Source organism: Pseudopodoces humilis, chromosome 17, assembly GCF_049639895.1.
Source record: "Pseudopodoces humilis isolate 2021_Gansu_Grassland_sample_001 chromosome 17, ASM4963989v1, whole genome shotgun sequence".
In the NCBI taxonomy this organism is placed as follows: Eukaryota; Metazoa; Chordata; class Aves; order Passeriformes; family Paridae; genus Pseudopodoces; species Pseudopodoces humilis.
This window is the reverse complement of record NC_142216.1, coordinates 10624639-10652218: the sequence shown is the minus strand read 5'-3', so window position 1 is coordinate 10652218 and position 27580 is coordinate 10624639. Positions and strand designations below refer to the sequence as shown.

General features: G+C 40.2%; 1 protein-coding gene across 6 annotated transcripts; it reads left to right on the top strand.

The window, feature by feature from the left end:
- Positions 1–26530, top strand: P4HA2 (prolyl 4-hydroxylase subunit alpha 2). Of its 6 annotated transcripts, none has more exons than XM_014253176.2 (16): positions 1–50; positions 1121–1223; positions 6757–6856; positions 8517–8613; positions 9746–9897; positions 11324–11461; positions 12302–12541; positions 14032–14243; positions 15034–15210; positions 18703–18773; positions 19004–19103; positions 19971–20024; positions 22511–22576; positions 24701–24769; positions 25179–25275; positions 26021–26530. In XM_014253176.2, exons 3-16 carry the CDS (start codon positions 6775–6777, stop codon positions 26089–26091), a joined length of 1626 nt encoding a protein of 541 aa, XP_014108651.2. In that variant the 5' UTR covers positions 1–50; positions 1121–1223; positions 6757–6774; the 3' UTR covers positions 26092–26530. The 6 variants fall into 6 exon arrangements, with proteins under 6 accessions (XP_014108651.2, XP_005523545.2, XP_087919676.1 ...); XM_005523488.3 differs by lacking the exon at positions 22511–22576 and adding an exon at positions 22383–22442; XM_088063549.1 differs by lacking the exon at positions 1–50 and adding an exon at positions 64–259.
- Positions 26531–27580: the final 1050 nt, after the last annotated feature.

Here is a 27580-nt window from a genome sequence, read left to right as displayed (position 1 = left end):
GGAAGGGCCGGGGCGCTTCTAGAACGGGCGGCGGGAGCGGCGGCAGCACGGTGAGCGGGGTAGGGTTGAGGGTATAGCCGTAGCCTGCGCTGAGAGCGGCGGCGGTCCGCGACACGCTGTGCCCGCTGCAGCCCCCCGGGACTCGCGGGGATCCCGCTGCGGGGGAGCCGCGAGCGCTGCCCGGCGGCGCGGTGTGCTAGCGGGTTGAATGCGGTTCAGCCCTGGCGCTCCGCGGTTTAATCCTCGTCCGGGATCCTCGGTCCGCTGCTGGGGGTCGGCGGGTCCTGGGGGGCTCCCTCGGTCCAGCTCCCCGCGGCGGAGCAGCAGCCCCTCGGTGCTGCCGCGGGCCGGGCTCTGGGCGGTGTGGCACGGAGGGGAGGTGGTACCGTAAAACATCAGCGGCTCTTTGTAAGCGTGTTAGAGGTGTCATCGCAAATGTAGTGGGAGAGCTTGCTTCCCTTCTCCGCGCTGTTTGGGTTTGATAGGACTGGCATTCCCGGTTAAATGACGGCTGACTCTGAATTAACTGGCTGTGCATGTTCCCTGCCTGCCATAGGCTCAGCATAGAGCAAGCAATGACTTAAGCTTTGTAGAGGTGTCCAAACCCCACTTGTTCTGCTCACGTCTCGTTTTACTTTACTCTGAGGGTTTTTTTTCCCAAAAAAAGCCTGTCTCTGCACAGTTGTGCAGCTGAGCTGGGGACAAGCCAGGAGAGCACAGCCAGCTGTGTGTGACCTGTTCGATTCAGTGACCAAAGCCTCGGTGGAAAAGGCCGTGCAAAGACAGTGGAGAGCAGCTGATATGAAAACTGAAGGCACTGCTTAAGTGTTGCCACAGCTCAGCTGGAGCACAGCAGCCTGGCGTGTCATAAAATGACAAAACATGCCTTTGATTAGACAGGAGTAATTCTATTTCTGGAAGCAAAGAGCGTCCTTGTAACCTGGAAGCAAGGAGGAGAGCGGATATGTAAATAAGGGCTATTTAGGCTATTTAGACTATTAAGGCTGACTTGGTGGTGTTTAGTGTTTCTAGCCAATAATCATCCATCTTCCTCAGCAGTAAAGCAGTGCTCCACAGAAGACATTTTTGTAACAAAACCTCTTGCTTTTTAATTTTATAGGTGCTCTGTGAGGGTGGAGTAGAGCTGAAAGGCCGCTGTGTCCATCTTTACCAGGGTTATACTTCATCTTTCTGACATTAAGGACTTGGAAATAATCCCACAGGTATGTGGTGAATATATATAGCAATCAATAACTGCGACTCTCATTTCACAAGCAGAACATTATTCACTGGTAAATTGGCACTACTGTGACACTAACAGACAAGAATGTGTCTTGCTATTGACATAATTTCTTGGGATTATAAATTTTATAATATAAATTATTAATCTGTATTTGTATGTATTATTATATATTTGTATGTAATATATTTATTCATGTTATTATATTATTTTTATATATATTTGGAATATAAATTTTTTAATGTGACTAATCGTACGTTGGGAAGCAGTACAGGAATTACATTCTTCAGAGAGAATAACAGCAGAGGGAGCAGCATTTACCAGTTAGTGTAAGAAATTTTTCACTGGAGGTTTAAGTTAGGAATCCAATCTGTTTATAATTTCCGTGCTGTGCGCATTGGCAAACTTCCAAAGAAGCAAGCTGTAAACATAGATATTTTTCCTATGACTAGTTCTGATTTTTGTGCATGATTTTCTATATGTCATAGCTATGAGAACATGGAATGTGGAAGGGGGCATGTTCTAGGGTGATGTTAGAGTAGAATCAACCCCTGAGATAATGATAACGTCTGAGATAATGCCTGATTTTAATTAAATTTAATTGAAAAAAATAGTCCACTGACAGTAGATCTTTCAATATGAAAAGAACCCCTCTTATTTCTGAACAGGAAGATATTTTTAATGCTTTAGATGAGCAAATGGTAAGTTATGTCAAGTTATGTTAAGTATGATGATATACTAAAGTCATGGCCTTAGCCCAGTAAAATGCAATCTAAATAGTAATGCTAAAAAAAAAAATGAGCTGTAGTGGAAAAAGCCCAGAGTCTTTTTGTCTTCACCAACACTGTGGAATTTGAATCCAGGCTGCTTTATAAAGGCAGAGCTTGCGGAGTAAGGTTTAGGTGGATTTGCTGTGCCTTAGACTTGCATCAGTTTTGTTCTCTACTGGAGTGTTGAAGAAACATTCTCTGTTATAACTTAAAAAAAAATATACTGGGAGCCAATCAAGATGATTATGGATTTTAAGGTGGTTATAATTTATTTAATGTTTAAATAAATGCCAGCAGTTTTGCATGATTGTGCTGTGTCCTTGTTAATGCTTGCAAATCAACAGCTTTTCCTCATTTTCTTTTGGCTTGCCTTAAGAAACAGAAGGCAATCATATTGGTGTTTTTCCTAGGTAATTATAATTGTTTTTAGATGCATATTACAATACTTTGTAAAAAAGGTGCTGATGTTGGCATAAGCTGCTTCGAGCAGTAAAGCCGATGTGCCCTGGAGGAAGGGGCTGGATTGAACACTGGTGCATCTGAGTTCATGTGGATAATGAATTTCAGCTCTGAATTACTGATGTTTCAAAGTCTTCAGCCAATGGTGTAGGTTTTCTTTCCTTAGTATTTAATAATTTTTAAAAGGTTTTATAGCGGCTATTGTGTGTTGGGCTAATCTGCAAGACTTGAAATACTGTTACGTGGATGGTTTTATGGCTGCTTTTCTTGATTGGTGTTGAGAGAGGCTCCTCCTTGGCAACATCTTGAAAATCTGTTCAAAATTAAGCCTGTCTTTTGGCTCTTAATAAGTAAGCAGCCTTGGAGGTTTTTTTGTTTATACTATTTTCCACTTATATATCATTAACCTTATCTATAGCCACCAGTACTGATAGCAACTTCATGTCTACTTTTGAAGCTCCACTGTTTGTGGAGGGGAAAGGGATGAAGCCATCTGCAGCACCAGTTCAGTACTGCTTAGTGTGTCTGCAAGTAAGAAGATAGGGTGGAAAACAGTGGCATTTGGAGGAGCCCCAAACAGGCCTGTTTCATCAACAATCCAGCCTCAAACTGCTGTTTGAGGATGAACCAAACTTCAGAACCTCAACTGTGTGTGCACTGAGAACTCATCAGTGGCCTGAGATGATCTTGAATTAGAGATTTGCTTGTTGGATTTCACCATGATATTTAAATATAGATACATATGGAAGCAGCTGTTTCCAGAGTGATTTCCCAGGTGTCTTTAACAGCACAGGCAAGCACAGACGAGACAGGCTGTAACCCTTGTCATCAGCTCCTATGTTGTATTTCAGTAGCTCAGAAAAATGGTATCTTAATCAGATGTTGACAGTATCTGGTTATGATACTTTGTCTCACAAACTTTATTCCTCTGCAGTAAATTCTGTGTCTGTAAGTATGGAACCAAAACCAGAGAGCAGTACTCTGCCTTAATTACTTAGAAGAAACCATTGCTGTGTGCTCTGAAAAATTTTTCCCCTACCTTGTCTTTGGAAAAAGAGATTACTTGGAGCAGTTACATAGCACCCCAGTTCCCCACCTCCCCTAGAGAAGCCCCATAGCAAAGGGGGCTTTAACCATCACATTTAAGTGTGGAGTGGAAGAACACTGGGGGTTTTTTTTCTGGAGTTCATGTGATCAAAAGGAGTGTTCACATGTAAGTAACACTGATCTAATTAACCACAATAAAGGGTATGACTTGTATTCTTTATGTTGTACAGGCTGGTCTTATGTTGGTTTCGCTTAATTAAATTTTTCTGCATATCTGTGCAAATTTGGAGCTGGATGAAGGACTTGCTTTTTTTGTCCCTGTTTTTAGTTAGGTTGTCAGGCTAGTGGAGTACTCTTGTACTATGGTGAATAAAGGAGACTGTATCATGTCAGTTTGTTCAGAAGTTTAATCCTAAAGGCACTAGATGAGTATTTCCTCTTCTGACCTGGGAAAAGTCTTCCTTTTTGGCTGGGATCTGGCCTGTGTCCTCTTGTGACTGGATATGAAATTCAGAGTGAGGAACTGAGAACCATGGTAGATGTGCAAGCAGCTTCCCTTTAACAGGTCTCCATTTTTATATCTTGTTGATTATGAGGTTTTTAGAAAGCTTATTTAATAAAGAATTCAGTCTCACCTGTGGAGAAAAATTCCATCCTTGTGTACTTTGTCTAGAACCTTTTTTCTTTCTGCCAGTGTTCTCTGAGCCTGACAGCACCCTTTCCATAGGGAATAATGATTCATTGAGGTCTTATACTGTAAAGAAGTAAAAAAACCAATGAACACCCTCTCCCTCCCGAAAAAGCCCACAAAAGAAAAAGCCAGAAATATAGGTGTGATTTATCCTACACTTTGTTGTCTGGCATTTCTGTTTGAATAAAACAGACTGGCTTTACAAACATTTGTCTCCATTATTGAGGCATGAGCTACTCATGCCCCTTCTGCCCCACTTGCCTTCTTTGTTAGCAAGATTGTTTAGCTGGAGTGGGGTGAGCACACACACATGTGGCTGTGCACACACACTCCTGCCGGCCAAGACTGTGGATATTCAGCCTCCTGTAATTCATTATTTGTGCTGGTTTTCCCAGTAACAGCTGTGTAAAGAATGTGTACAAACAATCTGCAAACACTGCAGCCAGGTGTCCTTGTTTGAGCAAGAGCTGCTTTCTCTTTTGACTGAGGTTTCTGTTTATTGACTCAAGTAAAATTGAGTAGGATGGTAAAGCTGTTGAAGATCTGCTGTAAAGACAAGCTGCTAGCTGCAGTAGGTGTGCTTCTTGGCAGATATCCTCAGCCATGAGAGAACATGATGAGGAGGTGCAGGAGAATGTAGAGTTGTGTTTTTAAACTGAAGTATTCACTTGTAATTGTTCTCCCAGACTTTACGTTGTGCATCCAAAAAACCACTCCATTAAATGATGGCAGACTATTCAGATGGACAGATGAGGCTTAATGTATTCAGATTAATGTACTTCCCCAGTGTGTTTGACTTGCTGGGCTTTCTGCTACATCACTTATTGTGGCTTGTGATATTGGCAGACCTCTCCATGGCACTATTCACTCAGCTTTACGCATTTCTCAGATTACCCATTTACTAGTTCTTAACTAACTTAAATAAGCAGTTTGGGAATATGTGGTTTGCAGAAGGGTGAGAAACAGAAGAAGGAAAGAAGACTTTTTATGATACTGCGAGACATTTTCATGCTTTCTCGTGCTTGCAAACTCTTGTGGTAAATGATTCCTTGTGTAGTCTTGCAAAGCAATCAAAAGAACAATTTAAAAGTAATCATCTTGCCATGTGATAATACACAACAGAGGACAGAGCTATTTCTAATATTTTTAGCGATGTAGGTATCACTGAAGGATGTGTTTGATGTTTGTGTCTGTGGCACTGGTGAGCCCAGCTGAGGGTAAGAGCTTCAGTTGTGCTGTGGGCTTGAAAATGGAGAAAGAAAGGGCAATATCCACTTTATCTTTCATGGATATTTCATCTTGTGGAGGCAAATGTGTGGAGCCCGAGGGAACAAGTTAGAGTTATTGCAGAATTATGTCTTGATTCCTTCCTATTTGTTGCATTGCTTGAAATTTCAAGACACTCCATATGTTTTCCTTTCCTTTTCCCCCCTCCATTCCCCTTTCTCAGGCTGATTCCATTTTGCCCCACAGTTGCATTTTTACTGTGTTTGGAGTTACTGGGTCACACATGGTAATTTTGAGCCACCAGTTTGCCCAGTTACATTGAGTAGGAAAAAGCAGTAAGTGCTTCTGCAGTTGAGGTGAAGAGTTGTCACCTCCCTTTTGACACTTCAAGGACGTGCCAAGAGCTGCAGTGCTCCTACATGAGGTTGACACTGGTGGCTGGTCCTGCTTGGTGGACAGGCAGCTCTGGAGTGAGCTGTGGACTGATCTAAGTGCAGTGCTCACAAATCCCCTGGAGAAGGTGTTCTGGTCATCAGACCTCCCAGGAGGCTCTTCTGTATGCCCCTTGCATCCTTCATTTCACTTGACCCCATCTGTTCAGACTGGCTTTCCTCCCATACCCCTTAGGCTGTGCTTTTGGAAGTGGAACAATCTGCTTTCAAGATCCATCTCTGGGGCTGGGTTTCTAAACTGGCACAGCCTTTGAAATACAGAAATTATAAGGGCTGTGCCCAGAGGCCAATATGCTGAGATAATGCATCTTGAATAAGCAGAGCTAGAAATTTCTCTTTCAACTTTTCCAACCGTTGCTGCCACTTCCATGTTACAAAATGTTCTCTATTTGGCTTTCTTACTATTTGTGTTTCTAGACAGTTTTTACATAACTGAGTTTCATAGAATGCTATAAATCCATTTAATTTAGACTTTTATTATTATTATTGGACTATAATATAATTTTGTGGGTCTCATATTTTCCAGCTCCAGTTACATCTGACATGAAAGGTGCTCAGCTGCTCTTGCAATAGAGTTTGTTCTCACTGGTCTCAGTGGACAACATATTGTTTCCTTTACTGTTCTTATGTGGACTTTCCAGTGTCTTCCATGTAAACCTCAAAGAGTATGCAAGAAAGCATTTGAGACTGTCAAGTAACAGCTCTTAGTGTTGAAGAAGAGTTTTTTCAAGCTTTACTAATTAAAATTCAGAGAGTCTAAATAATTTTCATGAGGGTAAAATGACTGAAGGTAAAGATTAATGCTTTGGCTTATTTCTCACAAATAAGTTAATTATTCTTATTTCTCCTTTTCTTTTTAATTTTTTACAGGTTTGAGGTACCTGGAAGATGAAACCCTGGCTGCAGTTGATGTTCTTCCCTTGTGTTTTCCTGATCTGGCACACAGAAGCAGAGTTCTTTACCTCCATAGGTGTGGAAGGACTCAGTGCATGATGTGATGCAGTTATTGTGATGGCTAGAACTGTTCAAGTTATCATCTGAAGCATATGGCTTTCTTCATGGGGCCCTGACCAGCACTGTCTCTGTCAGGAAAAGCTGCTCTTCTGCAGCATTAGTGCCATTTGTTTGCAGTTGGTTGACTTAGAACACTGACCAACATGATTCAAGTTTCTCTGGGGCCTCTGTCAGTAAAGTAAGATGGGGCCTTTCTTAGGATTTGTGCATCTGTTGTCACCTTGAACAGAACACAGCACCTTATGCTAAAAATCTTAATCCTGAATTGGAGTTATGAAAATAATTTAAGTGGTAAATATGTGAAGTTGTTTTGTTTTTTTTTCACAGCACCTGAAATCTGTCTTCTCAAAAAGTTGGAGTTAGGTGTCAGAAGGAAAAAACAGTAACTCCCTTACAATTGTGTGTTTTGCTAGGCCTGAGTAAATCCTAAAGAATTTGCATTTTAATAAATCTGTATAATAACCTGATTTTTATGACAATTTAGTTCCTGTGTTCTAAGAGGATACAGCCATGTATGATTTTGGTAGAGCTTCAAATAAGCACAGAGTTTTCGGCTATTGATTAGTCTCATGTTTTCCTGTCATGCAGTTTGGAGACTTCCCCTTTATAAGGGTATTAGAGGCTGATTAACTACCACTGGCTGTTCTCCAGAATGTCCTTTGAGTCAGTGGAGCCGTTTCTGAATGTCAAAGCGTAGAGGTCCTTGTGTGTTGTTCTGCACCACTGTGTGTAACTGCTCAGCTGGAGTCCTACTGCCAACCTCCTCACGTGCCCTGTGGCTGGCTGAACAATATTTAACTACATGTGTATTATTTGCTTCTGATTTTTCTAAGTAGCATTTTATACAAAGCTTCCATGAAGGGTCACTTTATGTTTACACTTACCTATTTCTGAACCTTTCCTAACTCTGAAAATAGCACATCCTGCTGCCTTCTATCTGCTTAATCATGCCTCATTCATAGTCACTTTGGAATGCTGGAGCTGTGGTTGCATTTATGAGTCTCATTATGCTCTTTCAATTTGGGCTTTGAAAAGCCAAGTTTGTCATAGCAATTAGGACTGACACGTTAGCAATTTCCTCTAATACTAATCAGGCGAGTGTGTGAGTGTCTCTGAACATTAGTCTGAAATTCCTCTTGGTGTAATGTTAGGTTGTTTCCACAGTTATCCATGTTTTAAAGCTGTAACTTTAAATGATGCCAGTGATTAAGCTAATAATTTGTTAGTGTGATCTAATCTGTATCCATATGTAGAACAGGTGCTTTGGCAACCATTTGGATTTTTTGTTGCTTTATCTCCATAGCTGTATGAGTGTCAAACCCTTTTAATTGTCTTGCATTCACTTGTAACACTGAAAGTAATTCAGAGGCAGAGGAAGGATCAGAGCAAAGCTAAGGTGAACTGTTGAAGTTGGGCTTTAAAAGCCCCTTGAAGCATTTGAATGCCAGACCTATGGGTCTAATAGCTTTTGTGGTTTACAGGCACTGAACTGTGCACCCTTAATTTGTCTGTTTGTGATGGTTTTAATAGCCTTGGGGCATTTAAGGTTTGTCTTCTGTGCACTTGGGAATGTTACTTTTTTAGGTCTGATGCATATTTGCTCCTATTCTTTTTAGGTCAAATGACAGACCTGATTTATGCAGAGAGGGACTTGGTACAGTCTTTACAGGAATATATCCGAGCAGAAGAGAAAAAGCTGTCTCAGATTAAAAGGTAGGGGAGATTGTGTAATGAAGGGTGACAAAATGGCTCATTTGTGTTCAATCACACCCCACCTTTCTCACCACTCTCTGATGCTAAATCTTGTTGGTATTTCCTCAGTAGATAATCACAGGGAGAGGATAGGTACTAACTTGGTTTAATTTATTACCATTAATCTACAAGGGTCTCTGCTTCAGATATCACTTAGAATTTGCTTCTTTAGAAATGGTTCTCTGGTGGGCTTTCCCCACTTTGCCCTGTCCTTGTACCATCACAGGAATCCTGTAGAGAGGTCACATCAGGAGTCTTGCCATGAGAGCTGAATGCTTCTGTGTGCCAGTGCTCTGTGCTACCTGTTGTTTCATGTAAGCAGGGCTGATGACAAGAGCCAAGTATACCAGTGCCATTTACCAAACCTCTGGGTTCCTTACTGTGTTGGCTTTGCCCTCGGGGACAGTTCTTCTCCCTTGTTCTCTTCAGATGCCAACCTGGCTGCAGCACATCTCTGATGTTGTCCTGTTTGCTTGAATCACTTGAAAGGCTCTTGCTGACAACTTTGTGTTGCTTAGGAAGGTTGTTCATTCTTGTCTAGCCAAAGCAATATTTACTAGGGTGTGACAGCAAGATGGTCTAAATGAGGTCCAGGTGCCTCTAGAGGGAGTCATGCTTTCCAAAGAACTTCTGCACTTGCAGCTGTCTGTGTCAACCTGACCTTCCTTTGGGAGTGTAGGATGATATTAGAGCTATGGACTAGTGAAATGGTACAAATTCTGGTCACATGTACACAAAAGGGTCTTTTCTTGAAACGCTGCCCTTTGGAGGCAAAATAATATCCTCTTCAAGTATTGGTAAAAAGAATATCTGTTCAGTCTGTTAATAAACTGATACTTTTAAGGCTCATTACAACTGAGATGCATGCCTACTGAAGTTAGGCTTAAAATACTAAGCAGGGAAATATTTTCCCATTGAGACTATTGGAATTGAAAAACCTCCACTTTATCCATGTGAATTTGAAAGGTTGAAAGCCAGTTTTGACAGTAAAAGCAGCAATAATTTGATCTAGATGTGCAATTTGAATGATTTAAGAAGTAAGATGTTCATTCATAAATTGTTCTCAGACTGAGGTGCACACTTCTTGTTTCAGCTGGGCTGAAAAAATGGATATACTGACCAGCAAATCAGCCTCTGATCCAGAGGGGTATCTGGCACACCCTGTAAATGCATATAAGCTTGTGAAGCGTTTGAATACTGACTGGCTGGAATTGGAAAACCTGGTTCTTCAGGATACAGCAAATGGTAAGGAGTTACAGGGAACTGCTGTTGGGAGGCAGCCTTGTGTTCTGGAAAACCACAAGCTTGCCTGTGGTTTAAATATTATTGCCAAGTTTGTTTAAAATGCAGCTAAGGGATTTGCCTTGTGTGTACTGATTACCCAAGTGAGTGAGACTTGCAAAATTTGCAACTGAAACACATCTCATTCAAGACTCAGAAACTTTATTTGGGGAAAAAGGGAGAATGGGATATGCTTAAAGCTGTGGTGGTAACTGTTGAGTTTTATGTCCTCTTGTATATAAACAGCTTCATTTACTTCCCAGTCTGTTGCTTCTCTTGGTGATTGTTTTTTTAACCAGGTTGATCAGAGACAAAACTAAGAATCAAAATGAGTCCCGTATTGAACTGGTGGAAAAATTTGTATAAGCCCCAGCATTAGAGTTGGCAGGTGCTGTAGTCTGTCAAAACCTATCCTTCTAAATCAAAGGTTTCCATTACTAATCCTTGGGTTTGCATCATTCTATCAAGTGTTTGTCTGAATTTGCTTGCATACCTTTTTTAAGTGGAGGTTTATTTTTACTGGACTTTTGGAAAATGAGGGAGAGGTGGTTATGTTTTTCAGGCAGAGCACCACGTGGTTACTGTGTGGTTCCTTCCCTTTGTACTGTGCATATGCTAAAGTTGAGGTACTTGAAAGATTTTCCAAGCAAGGCTTTTACTGCCTTTTGGAATGGTTATCCTAAATGGAAATAAAATACTGAAATCTATTGAATACATCTGTCACTAATTCTTTTTCTAAAGGCTTTTATCCAGTTTGGCTTGCTGTATGACTGAAAATGGTTGGGCTGTTTTCCTTCAATTGATGGCTTCCTCTTCTGCCCAACCAACTTGCTGTGTAACTCTGATATGTCTACCTAGTGCATTTAATTTTATTTCTGAATATCACTTGGTTTTACTTGTCAGGCTTAACTCTCTCACTGAGTAAGGTCCTATGCTAGTAAGGGGATCCTGGATCAGGATCTTTGGATCTGAGACTTGAAAAGCTCTTAAGGCTTTAGAGGTTGGAATACAGAGTTGAAGATTATTTACCAGTACTACAACCTAAAATCAGTTGTCTCTGTGGGTATTGCAGGAAATCTGACAAAAGCTATTAAGTTTTCATGTCAGAAAGAGACGTTACAGGAAAATGAAGATCATTAGATTCACATTGTGTGGCACAAGAAAATGGAGGAGTTTAGCTATTTATCCTTTATTTTTTACTCATGAGCCATATTTCTTGAGAAGGGACAGAAAACAATGTGTTTAACTTTTGGGCCTAATAAGAGACTTTAAATCTGGATTATTTGAAACTCAATATTCAAGCTAGAGCAGATGTTTCCTCTTTTGTGTCAATCTTGTACTGATGTTTATTCAAGCTTTGGAAGTAACATCTTTCCTTTTTACTGTGAAGGCTTTATTGCAAATCTTACAATCCAGCGTCAGTTTTTTCCAACTGAAGAAGATGAGACTGGAGCAGCGAAGGCTCTGATGCGCCTGCAGGACACCTACAAACTGGATTCTGAAACCCTCTCTCGAGGGAACTTGCCAGGTAAGTGCACCAAGGTCTCCTTGGCTTTAACAGGAAGGAAGTGGTAACATCCTCAAAAATCTTGCCAAAAATCCTTTATGATTTGAGGATTAACTGGTTTTGCCACAGAGATGTTTCAGGAAATTTCTAGAGATACTGGGATGTCTGATTATTAGCTGAGTCCTGATGAATGTTTGTTGCTCATGAGACTTCTACTGAAACAGGTTATGGTGGCTACCAACAGCGTGTTTACAAACTGGATAGGCTTTGTTGGTGTGTGGGTAGATGAGCTGACACAATGTTTTTAGTTATTATAAGTATTAATGGCCATTAATAACTAATTAATTTTTAAGTCTTACCTGTGCATCTTCTGAGCTGGAGCAACTGGAAATCAGTGCAGTCACACTCAACTGGACACCCAATTTGTTTAAATAAATATCAGCTTGCTTATACCCAAATACAGGCTTACAATAAAGAGAAGCAAGCTGGCTGTGCATGTAGTCAGGCTTCTCTGATCATCTAACAGTGTTAATCTGTAGATTAGGTGAAATCTATTAAGGTGTTAGTCTGCTCTTCCGTCATCTACAACAGAAAACACAGTAGCTTACCACTGTAACTTCTGTTAAACTTCTCTTTGTTTCCAAAGGAATGAGTTAGAATAAAATTAAGACAGAGTTTCCTCTGTAATTCTGATGGTGATCACTTTAGTACTGAACTTAAAATATCGTCAAAACATTGTTTCTTAGAAACATTTTTGTAGCATAAAAGTATGTATTTACAGATACTTCTCAATGTGTCCCATGTATTTAAGGTAAAGGTGCTTCTGTGTGTGCTTGCTGAAAGCTATCTTTTTGTTTTTAGGAACAAAATATAGGTCCTCCCTGACAGTTGGTGACTGCTATGGCATGGGGAAGACAGCCTACAATGATGGGGACTATTACCACACTGTGCTCTGGATGGAGCAGGCCTTAAAACAGCATGATGAAGGGGAGGATACAACAGTCAGCAAAGTAGAGATTTTAGATTATTTCAGCTATGCTGTTTTCCAGTTTGGGGATTTGCACAGAGCCATGGAGCTCACCAGACGGCTGATATCCCTCGGTAAGAACAAAGACCACGTTATTTTAGCTGAGGAGTGTTGCCAGCAGCTGAGCTGAGAGCAGTCTTGGCCCATCCACATTGGTGAGCTGACTGGAAAGGATATGCTGACAGAAGACTTATAATAAATGTGGGTCCTGAAAAAAGTCTGTTTATGCATGAAGTATCTTTAACTAGCTGTCTTACGGTACATGCTGTTGTTATCCAAGGCCCCCATGTGTCTGACTGCACTCACTAGCTGTGTGCTTTGTGCTTTTTTTTTGTGTTTTTAGCTTTCCCTTGAGTAAGCAAATAAGCTTCCTACCCAGCTTTGCCTACTTCGTGCATTGGAAAGATCTGTCCTCCTCATTTAGAATTAACATTACCTGTGTTAGGTATTTGATGGGTGTTTTAATGAGTTGTGGTTCTTAGTTTAAATATTAGCAGCATTTTGAGAGTGGGTGAAACCTTCCTATTGAAAAATACTTATTAATCTAATTTCTGCAGAACTAGAGTTCTTAAATAAAAATTTACAAGGATATGAATATATATCAAATCTCTCTCTCTGCAGTGGGATTTAGCACTGATAACAGAATGCAAATCCTTATCAGCTGTAAACAGTGAAACACACTTGGCAGTCCTCTCTGAAAGCAGCAGCTTCCTCTGCTCTGGGCTCAACTTGTTTATCTGGCCACTATTACCCTGTGTTCTAATGAGGGGTGACTGGAGTGATCTTTGGGGTTGGTTTCATGAGGTAAACACAGTAAAGTTGGGAAGGCCAGAAGAAAAAGAATCTGTTGTAGGTAATAGCATCCAGAAACACAGATGAACAAGGAATTGTTCCTTCCTAGTTATCTGGTGTAAAGATCTATTGATGATGTTTATTGATTCATACCAACATCATTAATAAATCACTAATATGTCCAGAGATGTTAGTGATCCAGGCTCCCTCCCATATAACCCAGTTAGAGCTACAGATGGATGCTGTAGGTGGGCTCAATCTTCTCAACCTGTGAGAAGTCTTTGGGACTGAAGACTGTTGCTGGACTCCACCACAGTACTTGGTTAAAGTGTGCTTGTGCAGTGTGGGTGAGGAGCATGGTGGAAAGGAGGACTACAGCAAGTAGGCTACCTTGGTCTCTGCTCATGAGCTCTGGTGATCTGCTCATCTTGGGTGGAACTGGTCAGAAAAGTTGAGAGAAAAGGAGACATGTAAGGAACAAAAAATGTAAAGAACAAAAACTTACATTCTTTTTCTTGGAGTACAAGTTTTATGATGAGTTCTTCCAGAAATTCTTCCAGATTCTTTTGTATCCTGTGTGTACCCCTCCTTTGCAAAGATAGAAACTTCCCAGTGTTGTTTTCCAGTGCAGACTGAAGCCAATGCCTTTGTTTCCCTGATAATGCTTTAGAAAGGGAAGAGTTGTTGCTGTCTTGATACAGGGACTTGTTTGTACTAACAGTTCCTGAGTTTGCAAAAATCACTGTTTCTGTCTGTTCTTCTCCCAATGAAGACAGCACTCATGAGAGAGCAGGCAGTAATCTGCGGTACTTTGAGAAGCTGCTGGAGAAGGAAAGAGAGGAGAAGGAGAAAGAAAAGCCCATAAACAAGACTGTGACAACCACAGAAGCCATGGTGCAAAGTGGAACCTATGAGAGGCCTCTTGATTACTTGCCAGAGCGTGATATCTATGAGGCCCTTTGCAGAGGTGAAGGGGTGAAAATGGTATGAGACATGAACTTCCTGACTATGCTGCCTTTGCCTAAGGGTGGTCAAGCTTGGTGGGACATGTTATGTTTTTCCTTCTGTAAAGCTCTTTTTTTAAAAAAAAAATTAAGCTTGGTTCTGTCCAGGCTGAGATTTGTACCTTTTATCTTGGCTTCTGAATCTTCAGCTGTTACACACAAATGACTCTTAGCTGTACCTCTTAAGGGTTGTTGAAAATTGATTCTCCTCAGTCTATCTACTCAGCTTTTTCAAAGTCAGCTGTACAGATATGAAAGGAAGCTTTTTCTCCTGAGAGCTGATCATGCTTTACCACACTCGGGGAATCACATTATCCCTTCTCTTTTGCATCTTAGACATATTGTTCTGAAGTGACTATTTGACCAAGTGATTTCCAGTACCTCTCAACAAACATGGCTTCAATTCTTAGTCCAGGGAAAGCAACCAATTTATTTCATCTGTATAGTCTTCATTATAAGAACCAGGCTTTTGTTTTACAGCTCCCTGTTTGTGTAATTCTTGATCTGTAAACTCTGATGATTTAATTCCCCGAAAGATTAGTGTTTCAGAGGCTGCTCAGTGGTATTTGGAACAGGATGTCTTATTTCTAATTGCAGTAAATTGCAATTATTAATTGCAAGAGAATCACTCTTGTTTACCTCTTGTATCCTCTGGTCACCTGGTGGCTTTTACAGTATGTGTGGAATGAAACTCATCTTCTTGTCTTGCCTGTTTGAAGTTCAAGAAAAGTGTTTGAGCAAACAATGCTTTGTTTGGAATTTTGTTTCAGACACCTCGAAGACAAAAAAGGCTGTTTTGTAGGTACCATGATGGAAACAGAAACCCTCATCTACTCATAGCTCCCTTTAAAGAAGAAGATGAATGGGACAGTCCTCATATCGTGCGATACTATAATGTCCTTTCTGATGAAGAAATTGAGAAAATTAAACAACTAGCTAAGCCAAAGGTAAGTTTTCCTTTTCCTATCTCACTAATGACTGCTATTTCCATGCTTCAGTCTCTGTTAGCAAGGACTAGGCAAAGGATTAGAAAGATCTAGTTTCATACTACAGATGATCCACTGCAGCTGTGAACCTAAAGGGAACAATTTTGAAACTGGCTGTTGATGTAGGACCATAAAGCCCAGGCTCCCAAAGGTATTTATACTTCGTTGCAATTAATTATGCGAGGTTCTTAGTAAATGGCTTAGAAAGCTTTATAAAATTAGAGACTAGACTTGAAAATGTAAATGGCTGAATTAAAGTAATAATAGGTGTTCAATATGCCTTAAGTCTGCCTTTTGAACTGGAGCCAAACTTAAATGAAATTTGAAAAGCCCAAATCTCAACAGAAGTAGAAAGGAAAAAAGGTAAATTGTGCTAGAATAACACCTAGAGGTTTGGGTTTTGTTGGTTTGTTTGTTTATTCTGGAATCCACTGCTGTGCTAAACCATTGGTGTTCTCTGTTGCTCATGGTATGAGTTCTGGTGACTCTGCATACTATAAAAGAAGCGGCTACCTCATGCAAAGCTAGTAATTTTCTGTTTTTTCTGGAGGTGGAATTTCCTGACTAGCTGTCACCTTTCTGTCAAAAAATAGTATGGCAGTGTGATAGTAGCAGATGCTCCCTTAGTTTTTCTGTCAGATCTGAGCAGAATGTAAAACTGAACAAATCTTTGCTTTTAGAGGAATGGTTCATTTTAGCACTCTTCAGGTTATTGCTATGAAATATGGTACTAAAATTCCAGGTAAGATTTACTCTTCTGTTTCTAAATGTAAGCATAAATAGTTAGAAACAGAGTGAGAAACTGATGCTTCCCAAGATCATTAATAATTTGGGATGTTTGTAAAGCTGGTCTTCTATGACTACAAGCCAGCTATGGAAGCATTGGCTGAACACTCCTGTCTCAGTGAGGATTCTCACCTCCTTAAATGGAGAACTTTTCCTATTACATCATACTAGAAAACTTCAAGAGCTTCAGATAAAATGGAAATATTCACATAAAGCGTATCACTTATTCTATTTTATCAAATAAAGCACCGTTTAAAGGCACCTTTTTTTGGGGTTTTCCTTTTTATTCAAGGTTTTATGGAAAGTCTTATTTCTTGGTCTCTGATTTTTGCATATATTACTAATGTTAGAGGAGTTTTTCATGTAATCTATGTAGTGTAGAACTGCAGTCAGTCCTTAGAAGAGTAGGTAAATATTATAGCCTTAAGATTCAGATGAAAACTCAATTTAAAAAAAGCAGCCATTTTCTTGTAATTTGGTTTTTCTAAGCCTATATATAGCTCAGCTGCAGGAATAACTTTAAATTTTGCAGTACTACTGAAAGAATGGAAAATGAAGTCCTGTGATGAGATGGTCCTTAATAAATACAGCTTAATTTTAGCTTGGAAATTTTAGTTAGGAATCATGGAAGCTTTCAGACAGAACTGTGAAGTTTTATTTTATTTTAGGCTCAGAAAGATGACCACTTTGTTTATGCTAAAATGCATTTGCACAAAATTTTTACTTTTGAGTCCAAGCACTTCAACATTTTCTGCAGTTCACACTTGCCAATACTTTTTGTAGATAAAGAACATATGTATGTGATTGGGAGTAGCTGCAGTTGAGTTTTGTTTTGTTCTTGTTTTGCAAAATGCAATCACTGTTGTTCCACTTCCAAAAAGTAGGTCTAGCTTTCCAGGCAATCCATCAGAACTGTCATGGGAGGGTCAAGAAAATTCTTAGCTCTATTGATTTGGATAGCATTGAGGCAGGTCCGCCATCATAGTATGAGAGCCATATTCCCAAAATTCCTAATGTTACCTGCAAGCCAGGAAATGTCTGAACAGGCAGGAATATGGCATGAAGTGGGGAGCCATAAATATCTGAGCTCATGCTGCAGAGTTTCAGTAGTGGAGATTTCAGAAGAAAATAACAATGGAGAGCTTGCTAAACTGTAGAGACTCTGAAACAGTCAGTGAAGCTTTTGACCAATGAAGGGTGTTATAATGATTTTTGGAAGCAAATGCCTCTTACAAGGCTGATTTCTCCACCCTGAGAGAGGAAGCCTCACATTTATCAGTTGCTTATACTAACTGAGATGTAGATTGTGTGTCTTAAATGAAGAAATCTGCTTATCGGACCAGATATCAAAGCAGTCAGACTTATTTGAGTTCTGATTTATTTAGATCCTGTGCTAGCTGCAGAAATCAAGCAAGCATATACAAGCTTGAAAATGGCAGCAGAATGAAAAGTCTGGGAAGTGAAATATATATCCCCAAAGCTATGCTTCGCTGTACCAGTGAAGAGCAACATTCAGTCTGCCTGGCTCTTCTGTTACAATTTATACAGGCAAAATTTGGAACAAAATAACAGTGAGTCAATTACAGCAGCAGCTGTGCCAAGAACTCTTGTATAGGGACAAGACAGCTGACATGGAGTGTAAAGCTGGCTGGAGATTTATTTGAGGAAAAAATGAGAGAAATAATGACCACATTCTCTGAAGAAGATGCAAATAAAAGGGCTTTCTGTGACCTATAATTAGGTGAAAGAAAAGAGGTATGATTTAGAGTGTGGATGGTTGGCAGGAGTTAAATTTAAATGTGGTCTAAGCTTACAGTCAAAGAAAGGAGTGTCCCAGTTCTTGTTCTCAGCTGCAAGAATGAAAACCAAAGTGAGCTGGTATATTGTTAGCAGTCATCTGTCACTCTGACACCACAGCAAACTTTTATCAGTCCTGCCAAGTTACATTTTTTTTTTCCTACAGATATGCTGATATGGCCTAAATGTGATGATATTCACTGTTTAAAATATGTAGGCATGCTGTGCTTTTGAAGAGTCATCTTCATCGTGTAACGACATCTCAAACTAACTCAGAACTAGATGTTCCAAGCATTTTTCAGCTGGAAAATTTGAGCATGGGAATGTTGAGAGTTGTCCTTGGGAGTTTTCTACCACTGGGGGTTTGCTTGTCCTATAATTTGTAAATTGTTCTGTGAAAGTTTTCAGTTGTTATTTTACATCTGAGAGTGAGGTTGGGTTTTTAGTACACATGAGGATCATGCTGATTAAATGGACTATCATGGACTATCTAATGATTTTCTCTTCGCCAGGAACTTGGACTTCATATGTTAACTTTTATTGTTGTTCCTTCTCGCTAATATTGACTCCAGCTGTTTAAAAAAAGTGCCTTCAAAACCTGTTCAGCAAGCAACTCATGGATTTAATCAATATCATGGCTTGTGCAGTCCATCAGACTCTTTTTCCAGGATCAAATGCAGGTGATGGATTATACGTGTGTTTCTGCATGTGTTGTTTTAGCATGAAATCAGATCATATTCTAGGTTGAAGCCGTTCCATCCAGTGAGATATTGAAGTTGGACAAATCAGGTGTTGCTTTTGGTAAGATGTGAGAAATTTTCTATCCTGTAGCTGATGTGTTTCTTCCCCCTTGGGATTTTTTTGGCACAGCTGGCACGAGCCACAGTACGTGATCCCAACACTGGTGTCCTTACAGTGGCTAGCTACAGGGTATCCAAGAGGTAAGCAGAGAGAAGGGTTGAGCTTTAAGGTTTTTGTGCTTAGCAGCTGTTGTTTGCTACCTACTATATTTGAAATCTTGAACTGCTTTGCATGTAACCAAAGCTTTCCCAACAAATGCATGGAAAATAGCTTTTAGCCATCTGACAAAGGGTAGAAGAATCCTTCTGCCTTGTGAAATGTGATGTGGTGATTGGTATTGTAAAGTAATGTGTTGCTATCCTTCCCTTAGTTCATGGTTGGAAGAAAATGATGATCCTGTTGTGGCCAAGGTGAATCAGCGAATGCAGCAGATCACAGGGTTAACAGTGAAAACAGCAGAGCTCTTGCAGGTTGGTGTGCTGGCTCAAGGGTGGAGATATCAGAACAATGAAAGATAACTTCCTGCAGACATCTGAGATTTACCAGTTTGTTCTGAGGGAAATGCCTGCTGCTTATTTTTCAAGTCTGCAAAAGCTTATTCTCTGTCCTAGTTCAGTGTTTCTAAGACCCAAATATTTTCTGTAGTCCTGCTGTAGTCTCATGTGAATTCTGATCTCTGGGTGTGTGTTGGGGAGAAGAGTTCCAGTAGTAGAACACTGCCAGAATAGCTGTATGTTTGCCCATTCGCTGTTTCTCTTCCTCCATGCTCCTTGAATTCCTCTTTCAGAGCCTGATTGAAATAATCTTGATTACAGGCTATCCATAGAAACTGGGTAATTGTGTAGTGATCTGGGACACACATTAAATACAGCCTCAGAGTAACTAAAACATGTTATGTGATCATAAAGTAAGTGAAGAGGTACTTTTATTTTCTGTGATTCTAGAGAGGCATTTATATGTGACAGATCATACATGATCCACAGAGTCCACTTCTGTCTCCTAGGCTGGACTCGACAGAGTTGCACATTCATCTGCCTTTCCTTCAGAGGAAGGAAGCGAGGCTGTGTGAAACTATTGCTGCTGAATGTTAAACAAGCTGTTGTACTGATAAGTACAAACCATCAAACTACAAAAGGGAAAAAGCACTCAAGTTGTTTCTCACCTGTGTAACTCAGTTCTGGCAATACAAAAATAAATTAAGTGTACAATAGATAATAATCTTACCACAAAGTGCTGTTTCACAGAGCATGCTTTGAATTCCTGAAAGCAAGTGCTGTTCTGCAGCAGTCACTTGCAGTTCAATAGATACTTATGTGCTTCCTTCTTCCATGCTGTAGGTTGCCAACTATGGAATGGGAGGGCAGTATGAGCCACACTTTGATTTTTCTAGGGTAAGATCACACTTGCAGTTATTTCTTAGTGGGATGGGGAGGAGGGAAGAGGAGGAGTGGTCTGAGAGAACTTGTGTAAGTGTTTCTTGTTGGAGCATGTAATGTGTAGCCCTGTTGCATGGATGGATTATGAATTCTGAAAAGCCTTTGTACTGCCTTCTCTGATGCTGAAAGTTCAAGAGAATAATGAACAAATCTCCCTGCTTACCTTTGGGACCTTGATTCTTTACACAGTACAGGGACACTAAAAGAGTCACGCAGTACTTGAATGTGGTCTTTGCATTGTATTTTTTGTAAACTGAGGTCTTCAAGCTCTGGGTTATGAGTCTGCCTTGTTCTGTTGGGCTTCTTAATTCAGTGATGTTGTAGAAACCCTGCTTTGCTGGGTGCTTTAAAGCATTTTGCAGGAGCTGACTGAGAAGTCTACCTTCTTCCTGAAAAGTAAACATGGAAATCCTCACAGGTTGTACAGCCCTTCTGGCAGACCCCCCCGAGAGTGGCTACGGCACTGGGGTCTGAGAAGAGTTCCCTGGGTTGGTGTTCAGGGCAGTGCTCCAACGCAGGTGGATGTACAGATGGTAGCACTGGGTCTTCATCAGGCACTAGGGGGCTCTGCCTGGCAAAAACCAGCTCTGGTTTGCTGTGGGAAGAGAGCAGATTCTGAATAATGACCCTAAACAAGTTCATGGATGTGCTAAGCATACTGAAGAAATATGTGACTGGTAACTTCAAATATAAATTCCATGTGATGCCTTGGTTTTTGTGGTATTTCAGTGGAACCTGGCATAATTCAGATTGTCCCAGTGGTTTTACCTGGTAAGAGGGATTGCTGCAGCCAGAGTACACAACCAAATAATTGAGTGCAGAATTGAAGTCATCCAACCTAGCACTGTTTAAAAAATAAAAAAATTCCGAGCTTCAACACTATGGAAGCTTGTATTTTCTAGCTGTGGCCCATTCTGAGAATTTTCCTCTTTATTTCAAGTCTGCTTAGTTTCCTGAATTAAGCAAGTGCTCTTAAATTCTCTTCAAAGCCTTTGAACTCAAGGACCTCTGGCATCAAATTGGCCACTGTGGACTTTACTTTTGGATTAGGAGCTGGAGCAGAGCCCCACTTGGAACATAACCTTGGCTGCAGTTGTCAGTTGAGGCAAGGCAGTTGCAGAGGTTGCCACAGTTTCAGTCTGGTCCTGCAGGCTCTCTGTGCATCACAGACTTTGTGTTGAAATAGAGGTGCTGCTGTGTCTCTGCAGCTTCTGATCAGCTTTTTGTTCCTTTGCAGTTCTCAAATAGAGGCACTTCAGTAGCTGCCTATTATAACTTGGAGGTTTTATTGCTTGTTCAAGGTAGATTTTTGCTGTTGAAGTTCAGAAGTTCATGGTTGGACCTGGGTTTCACAGCAGTGGCAGTAACCAGGAAATTCCCTGTATCTCAGTATTCTTATGTTGGCTTTTTTGGATTGGATTTGCGTATGCAAGTCTTGGGGTTTTTATGAGCACATTTCAGGAAAGACCACTTGTTTATTAAAACATGCTTCAAGCATATTGAACTATGAAATCTTAGACATGGTCACTGTGATTTTCCTTGTTGTTTGTCTTTTTCAATACTGATTTATTGTTTTCTTTATATGTTGAACATTCTTGCTTTTGTGTGTAAAAATGCACCTTGATGTCTCCTGACTGGAATGACCTCCTGACTATTAGCAATGTAAATAAAAATTTCTAATTTCATTTTTTTGAAGGCAAGAAAGACGCTGGTGTTCTAGATGTTCTTTGTGCTTCTGCCCTGACACCAGTGTGATCTCAACTTCAACAAATGAAACTCACTGTTTTTACAGACTAAAGATAATTTGATCTTTTGATGTGGCCTTTAGTCCTAGATAGGCAACCACCTGAAACTACTTTATAGTTTTATCGGCTGTCAAAATACGCATTTGCTCTTCTCATGACTGTATTTCTTTGAGTTGCTACATTTACAAGAATCTGTTAGCTAAAGCCCACTGAAAATTAGTTTTTTGTATTCGTGTCAGTTGTTGACTTTGGATCAGTGCCCAGAACAACAATGGCTTGTTGTTGACCTTACTTGGATAACATCTGTGCCACAGGCCCTGAAAGCATTGCTCCTATTCTCCCTTCAGAATTGTTCAGTGCAACTTCACCTCATTGCATCCAAGTACTCCGTGCATGCAGCTGTGCACCCTGGCTACAACATGTGATTGCTTTAATGTTCCCCTGTGTCAGTTGTCCCCTTTCTGTCCCAAGGCTTTAAATTGGGCTTGAGGGTCTCTGCAGAGCTGCACCTAGGTAGCTCTGGTGAGAGCCTGTTTGGAACCCGGGTTAAAGTTGTTGTCTGTTGCAGCGACCCTTTGACAGCACACTCAAATTGGAAGGAAATAGGCTAGCGACGTTTCTTAACTATGTAAGTACCTCTGTCTGTCTACTGTCTGGGAACTTGAAATTTTCAGTTATTCTCATTTAATTTTATAGAAAGATGAGCCAAATGCTTTCAAGCGGTTAGGGACTGGAAATCGTGTGGCCACTTTTTTAAACTATGTAAGTATGATCCTTTATGCATTGAGTGTAACTTCAGCAACATCTTTTTACAGCTTGTGTATTTGGTTATTTGTAGAGATTTCCTGACATCTGGCAGTAGGGATTTCATTATTCTTTCAAGCATCAGGTGTTGTTCATCTGAATTTATAGAATTTTGGTAGTATTTAACCTCGGAGCATAAAATTTGAATACAGGACCCATCTTCTCCTTTTGGCCACTCTGCTGTGGAATCTTTTACTTAATTGGATTCCACGGGGGGGAGAGTAAACTTTGGCTTATTTCTCAGAGGGAAATAACATGGGGTACTCATGTGGTATGCTTTTGGAGAACTTGAATATCAGCCACTTAATGTGAGACAGGCATATTTTTCCACCACTGTTTTACAGCACACAATGTTGTGGTCTGTCATCTTCTTCCTCAGCTCAAAGCCAGAGTTGCTCAGTTGCTTAGCACAGCTGCTGCTTCAACAAATGGAGGGAGGCAGAGCTGATAAACGTGGTGCAACTAGGTTACAAGTGCAGATATGAAAGATAACGTTAGGTGCATGCATTATACAGACCACAGACAATATACACTGGAATCCTAAACATACCTGCCATTGGGAATAATGGCCTTGTTTTCACAGTAGTCTTCTGACACTATTTAATCGATCAACCTATACCCACTATGTCTTTAGGAACACCTCATCTTCTATTTTTAAGATTTGAGTGCTATAGCTTAAATATTTTGTCACAGAATTTTAAATTTGATGGCTGACATCGTATTTTGAGAGTGAAATGCAGCTCAAAACAGTACCAGAAACACTTTCAACTTGATATGGAGAGGAGGGGTACAATCTTCAAAACAAGAGTTGGAGTAAGATTGGTAGCTGTGAAATATTTTTCTGCAAATGGATTTTAATTTTAAATCAAGTCAATCTTTATTTTGTTTACTTCTCAGAATTTTGGATGAGCTTTTATTTAGAAGTAACAATACACATCTCTGCCAGTTGTACATGGTCAAAGGCAATTTGCCCTTGTTTGTTTGATGTATAATACATAACACATCATATGTGTACCAGCACTCTTACTAAAAAGAGTAGTTGTGTGGCTAAGACGTGTATTAACTTGCAAGGCTGTATGCACACACTTTCTAGGTGGAAGGGGCAAAAGCCTGTGCACCTGTGGTATCTGATGCACTTTTATTGTATGAAGCAGGAGGACACCAAAGTGGTAATAACAGCTGCTTGAGACAGAAATCCAAGTTACAATAGGGATTGTGGGGACTTGGGGAATATATTAATAATAGTTTTTAAATTTGGTGGGAGCTAGCTCTGACTAACTTGTTTCTTTTAATTAGAATCTGACCCAAAGCTTACTGAAATCAGTGAGCTTACTGAATTCTATTTTTAATGGGAGTGTTTCCAGGAACTTCGGTGGGTTTTGAGTCAAGTCTAGAATTTACAATAAATCTGTTGTTACTGATGAATACAGTAGGGTTAAATTAATTCCAGTGTAGTAGGGCAAAGAATCAAGATACATGGTTTTGTTTGGAGACATGTAACTGTAGCTGTTGAAGCTTCAGCTGCCTAATGCATTTGAAATTGTGTAAGACTGCTGGTGAAAAGCATAGAAACACTGCAGAAAGAGAGGCTTTCTAATAGTTTGTGTAGTTTTTGAAGTGGTTGACCAAGATGCATAAACTAAATTATGAAAATGAGTTCCAAAGGCATGGTTTCAATTTTGAGGAAATACCTGGTTTAACAGACACTTGTTTTCCTAATTGGATGATAAAGTGGAGTGAAATGCTTGAAACCAGCTTACTCTGAAGTTCTGTCTTGTTCTAGAGTATTAGCTTATTAACATTGCAAATACACAACTTCTGGTGGCTATTTGAAGTAAAGGAGGATACATTATCTAAGGAATATATCTCTAGATATACATAATCTGGACAAAAGCCTTCAGCTGAGATAAAATCCTTCAACAGCAGGTACTGTTTCTTCTGCAGTTTGTGCTGAAGTGCACCCTCCTTATCAGAGCCAATTGTAGAGGTGCAAGTGGAAATCTTAGATCTTGGGACACTTTAGCTTGTGGGACTGTATAAAAAGCCATGTAAATGTACAGTTTGTGGACTTTGTTTTCTCAGATGAGTGATGTAGAAGCTGGAGGAGCTACAGTTTTCCCAGATTTTGGGGCAGCAATATGGCCCAAGAAGGTAAAGTCTATTCTATGTGTTTGGGTTTATTCCTTCTCTCTCCACTTACTGTCACTCCCTCAGCACAGTCCATGTAAAAGTCAGCTGATGTGACAAGTGCACTTCATTGCAGCTGTAGATATTGATATTGCAGACTACAGGGCATCTCCCTTTGTTGATAATGTATGAAGTGAACTATTTCTCTGAACAGCTGTTTTTAACAAAGTAAACTTGTGCTCAGTGGAATTCCTCTGTGCTCTGAACATGGCTGAGCTAGAACAGGACTAAGAGTTTTTCACGTGCTCTCAATAGTGACCTGTTCAAGTGCTTTCAGCTGCCTGCATCTGAATCCATAGGCATCCTACCCCTTACTTTAAGCTGCTTATATTGACTAGGTTCTGACTAATCCAGCTCTGATCTCACTTTTCAGGGAACAGCAGTGTTTTGGTACAATCTCTTCAGAAGTGGTGAGGGGGATTATAGAACAAGACATGCAGCTTGTCCAGTACTAGTAGGGTGTAAATGGGGTAAGTAATACTTCTTGAGAAACAAAACCTGAAGGCAGGCTCATGTATGTAAAGCTGGGGATATACTGACCTCTTAAAAAAGCATTTAATAACCTGGGTGTTGCAATTTCTACTACTGGAGTCATTTGGCCATAATGAAATTTCCTGCTGTTGATCTCATGAAGTATTAAGCAGCTGCATTGTACAGCTATAGCTTTTTTAGTGAGTTTTTGGGTCAATGGCACCACTAAGTTTAAGATTGTCACTGGGTTTGTGTAATGTATCAGCATCAGAATGACTTGAATTATCATTTGGCTAGAACCAGGTTTATTCCTACCAAGATCTGTCCATAGTTCTAGCTGCAAAAAGATGAGAGCTCCTTGTAAGGTAAATGGGAGTGTCTGGACATTAGGAATTTTGGCTTCCTACTGAATGTTTCTCTCAAGCTTTGTATCATCTATTCCCATACCTATATATCCCCTAGCCTCCAAGGTATTCCCCTGGAGTGCCAGAGCATGCTGACTGTCTGTGACACAAGCCCCAGAATACACTGTTCTGTTAGTGTTGGCTCCAGAATTGTGCATTGGGGAAGATCTCTTTTTCCCCATCCTTTTGCATCTTTCTATGTATCTTCCCTTGGGTGAGTAGAGAAGTATAAGCATGGATCCCCAAACTCAGAGATTTTACCTCAAGTATCCATCTAGGTTGTGATGATACCCACACTGGGTACATGGTGATAACTAATTCCAGTTCCCTATTTCCACAGTTTCAAACAAATGGTTTCATGAAAGAGGAAATGAATTCTTAAGACCTTGTGGGAGAACAGAGGTTGACTGAATTCCAGCCTGCTGCAGACCTTTGTTTCTGTCTTCTTTTCTACTGTTGTTTGTTCCAGTTCATTTCTAAGAAATGATCCATCTTTTTCTCCAAGAATCCTGGCACTTTACAACAAAAAAACAATAAAATATGTTACACCTGTGAAAGAAAGTAAATGACATTGTACACATCCTTGTGTTTCAGTTATTTCCACATTTTCCCTGCCTTCCTCCCTACAGCCTCCCTCCCTACAGTAGCAGTGGTACAATTAGTGCTGTGAGCAGTTCTGTTGTTTGGGTGCTTGGTCCTGTGCCTTTTGAATCTCAGAAGATTTAGATGTTAAATATTTCTTTGAACCAAAGTTGTTTTTAAAAAAAAAAATTGTGTACATGTTGATTTTACTGTATTTCTATGGATCACAAGTTCTAAAGCAAAAATAAATCTTTTTTTCATAAAGTGATATCTGTTTGGAGTCCTTGATTGGTGCATCAGTGTTTGGTTTTAGGGAACAGTGGGCCTTTACTTTTTCTGCTGAAGGCCTGTTGTCTTGTTGCCCTTCTCCTGTAGGAAGTACATCATGGTTTTGTGTAACATGCAGTCAGAGGCTGGAGACAGATTCATGACCCGAGTCATGGAGATCATGTGACAAACAGCCTGTTTTATTGTTTGGAAGTCTCTTATATGTGGGGTCCAAGTTTTCTGCAACTGGACAATTGCTTGGTTGAGGTCTCAGCACCGCCCAGCTCCCTGACCAGTGATATGTCTGCATTTAAGGTTCAGTGGCATTGGCTGTGGTCCCCTGTATAGGTTTGAATCCAACCTATCCTTGCCTTGTCCAGGGACTTCTGTTTGCTGGAATGAAGCAGGCTAGCCAAATTGGATTTATGTTATGACCGGATTTATCTTATTCAGCTACAGAACAGCTGTGATGTGACAGTTCTGGACAGTGTTCTAAAACTCCAGTACACAACATTCTTCTAATGAAACTAGAAAGGTGTAATTTGGGTATTGAAACTCTAATGTGTCCTGGGAGCAGAGAAGCTGTGCATTTTGTGCCAGTCACAATTGTGGTCTGTGTTTTATACTTACGAGAAGCCTTTTCCTGTGGTATTAACTCTCCTTTTGCAGGGTGCTGTTTTTGACACAAGCAGTTACAAAAACCTGAAGCCTTTCAAGAATAGTGATATTCTTGACAATCCCTAATTCCAAAAGTAGACATATGCTGATGAAACTGTTTTTCCCACAGGAGTACCTGAACTTGTGGAAATAAGTAGGATGCTTTGCAAGCAAATCTTAATCTACTTTCGTAGATTGGAGGAGGGTTTTGTCATGCCATTCAGACAGGTTGGGAATAATCCTTCCCTGTGATTCTGCTTTGCCCTTTTGCTCTGTTAACATGTGGGTATTGGCCCCAAGCCACCACATGGAGGATTGAAACTAAGTCTCATTTCTGAATTATTTACAAGACCCAATTGCTGAAAAGAAAAAAAAGCAAAAGTTATGGAGAAAC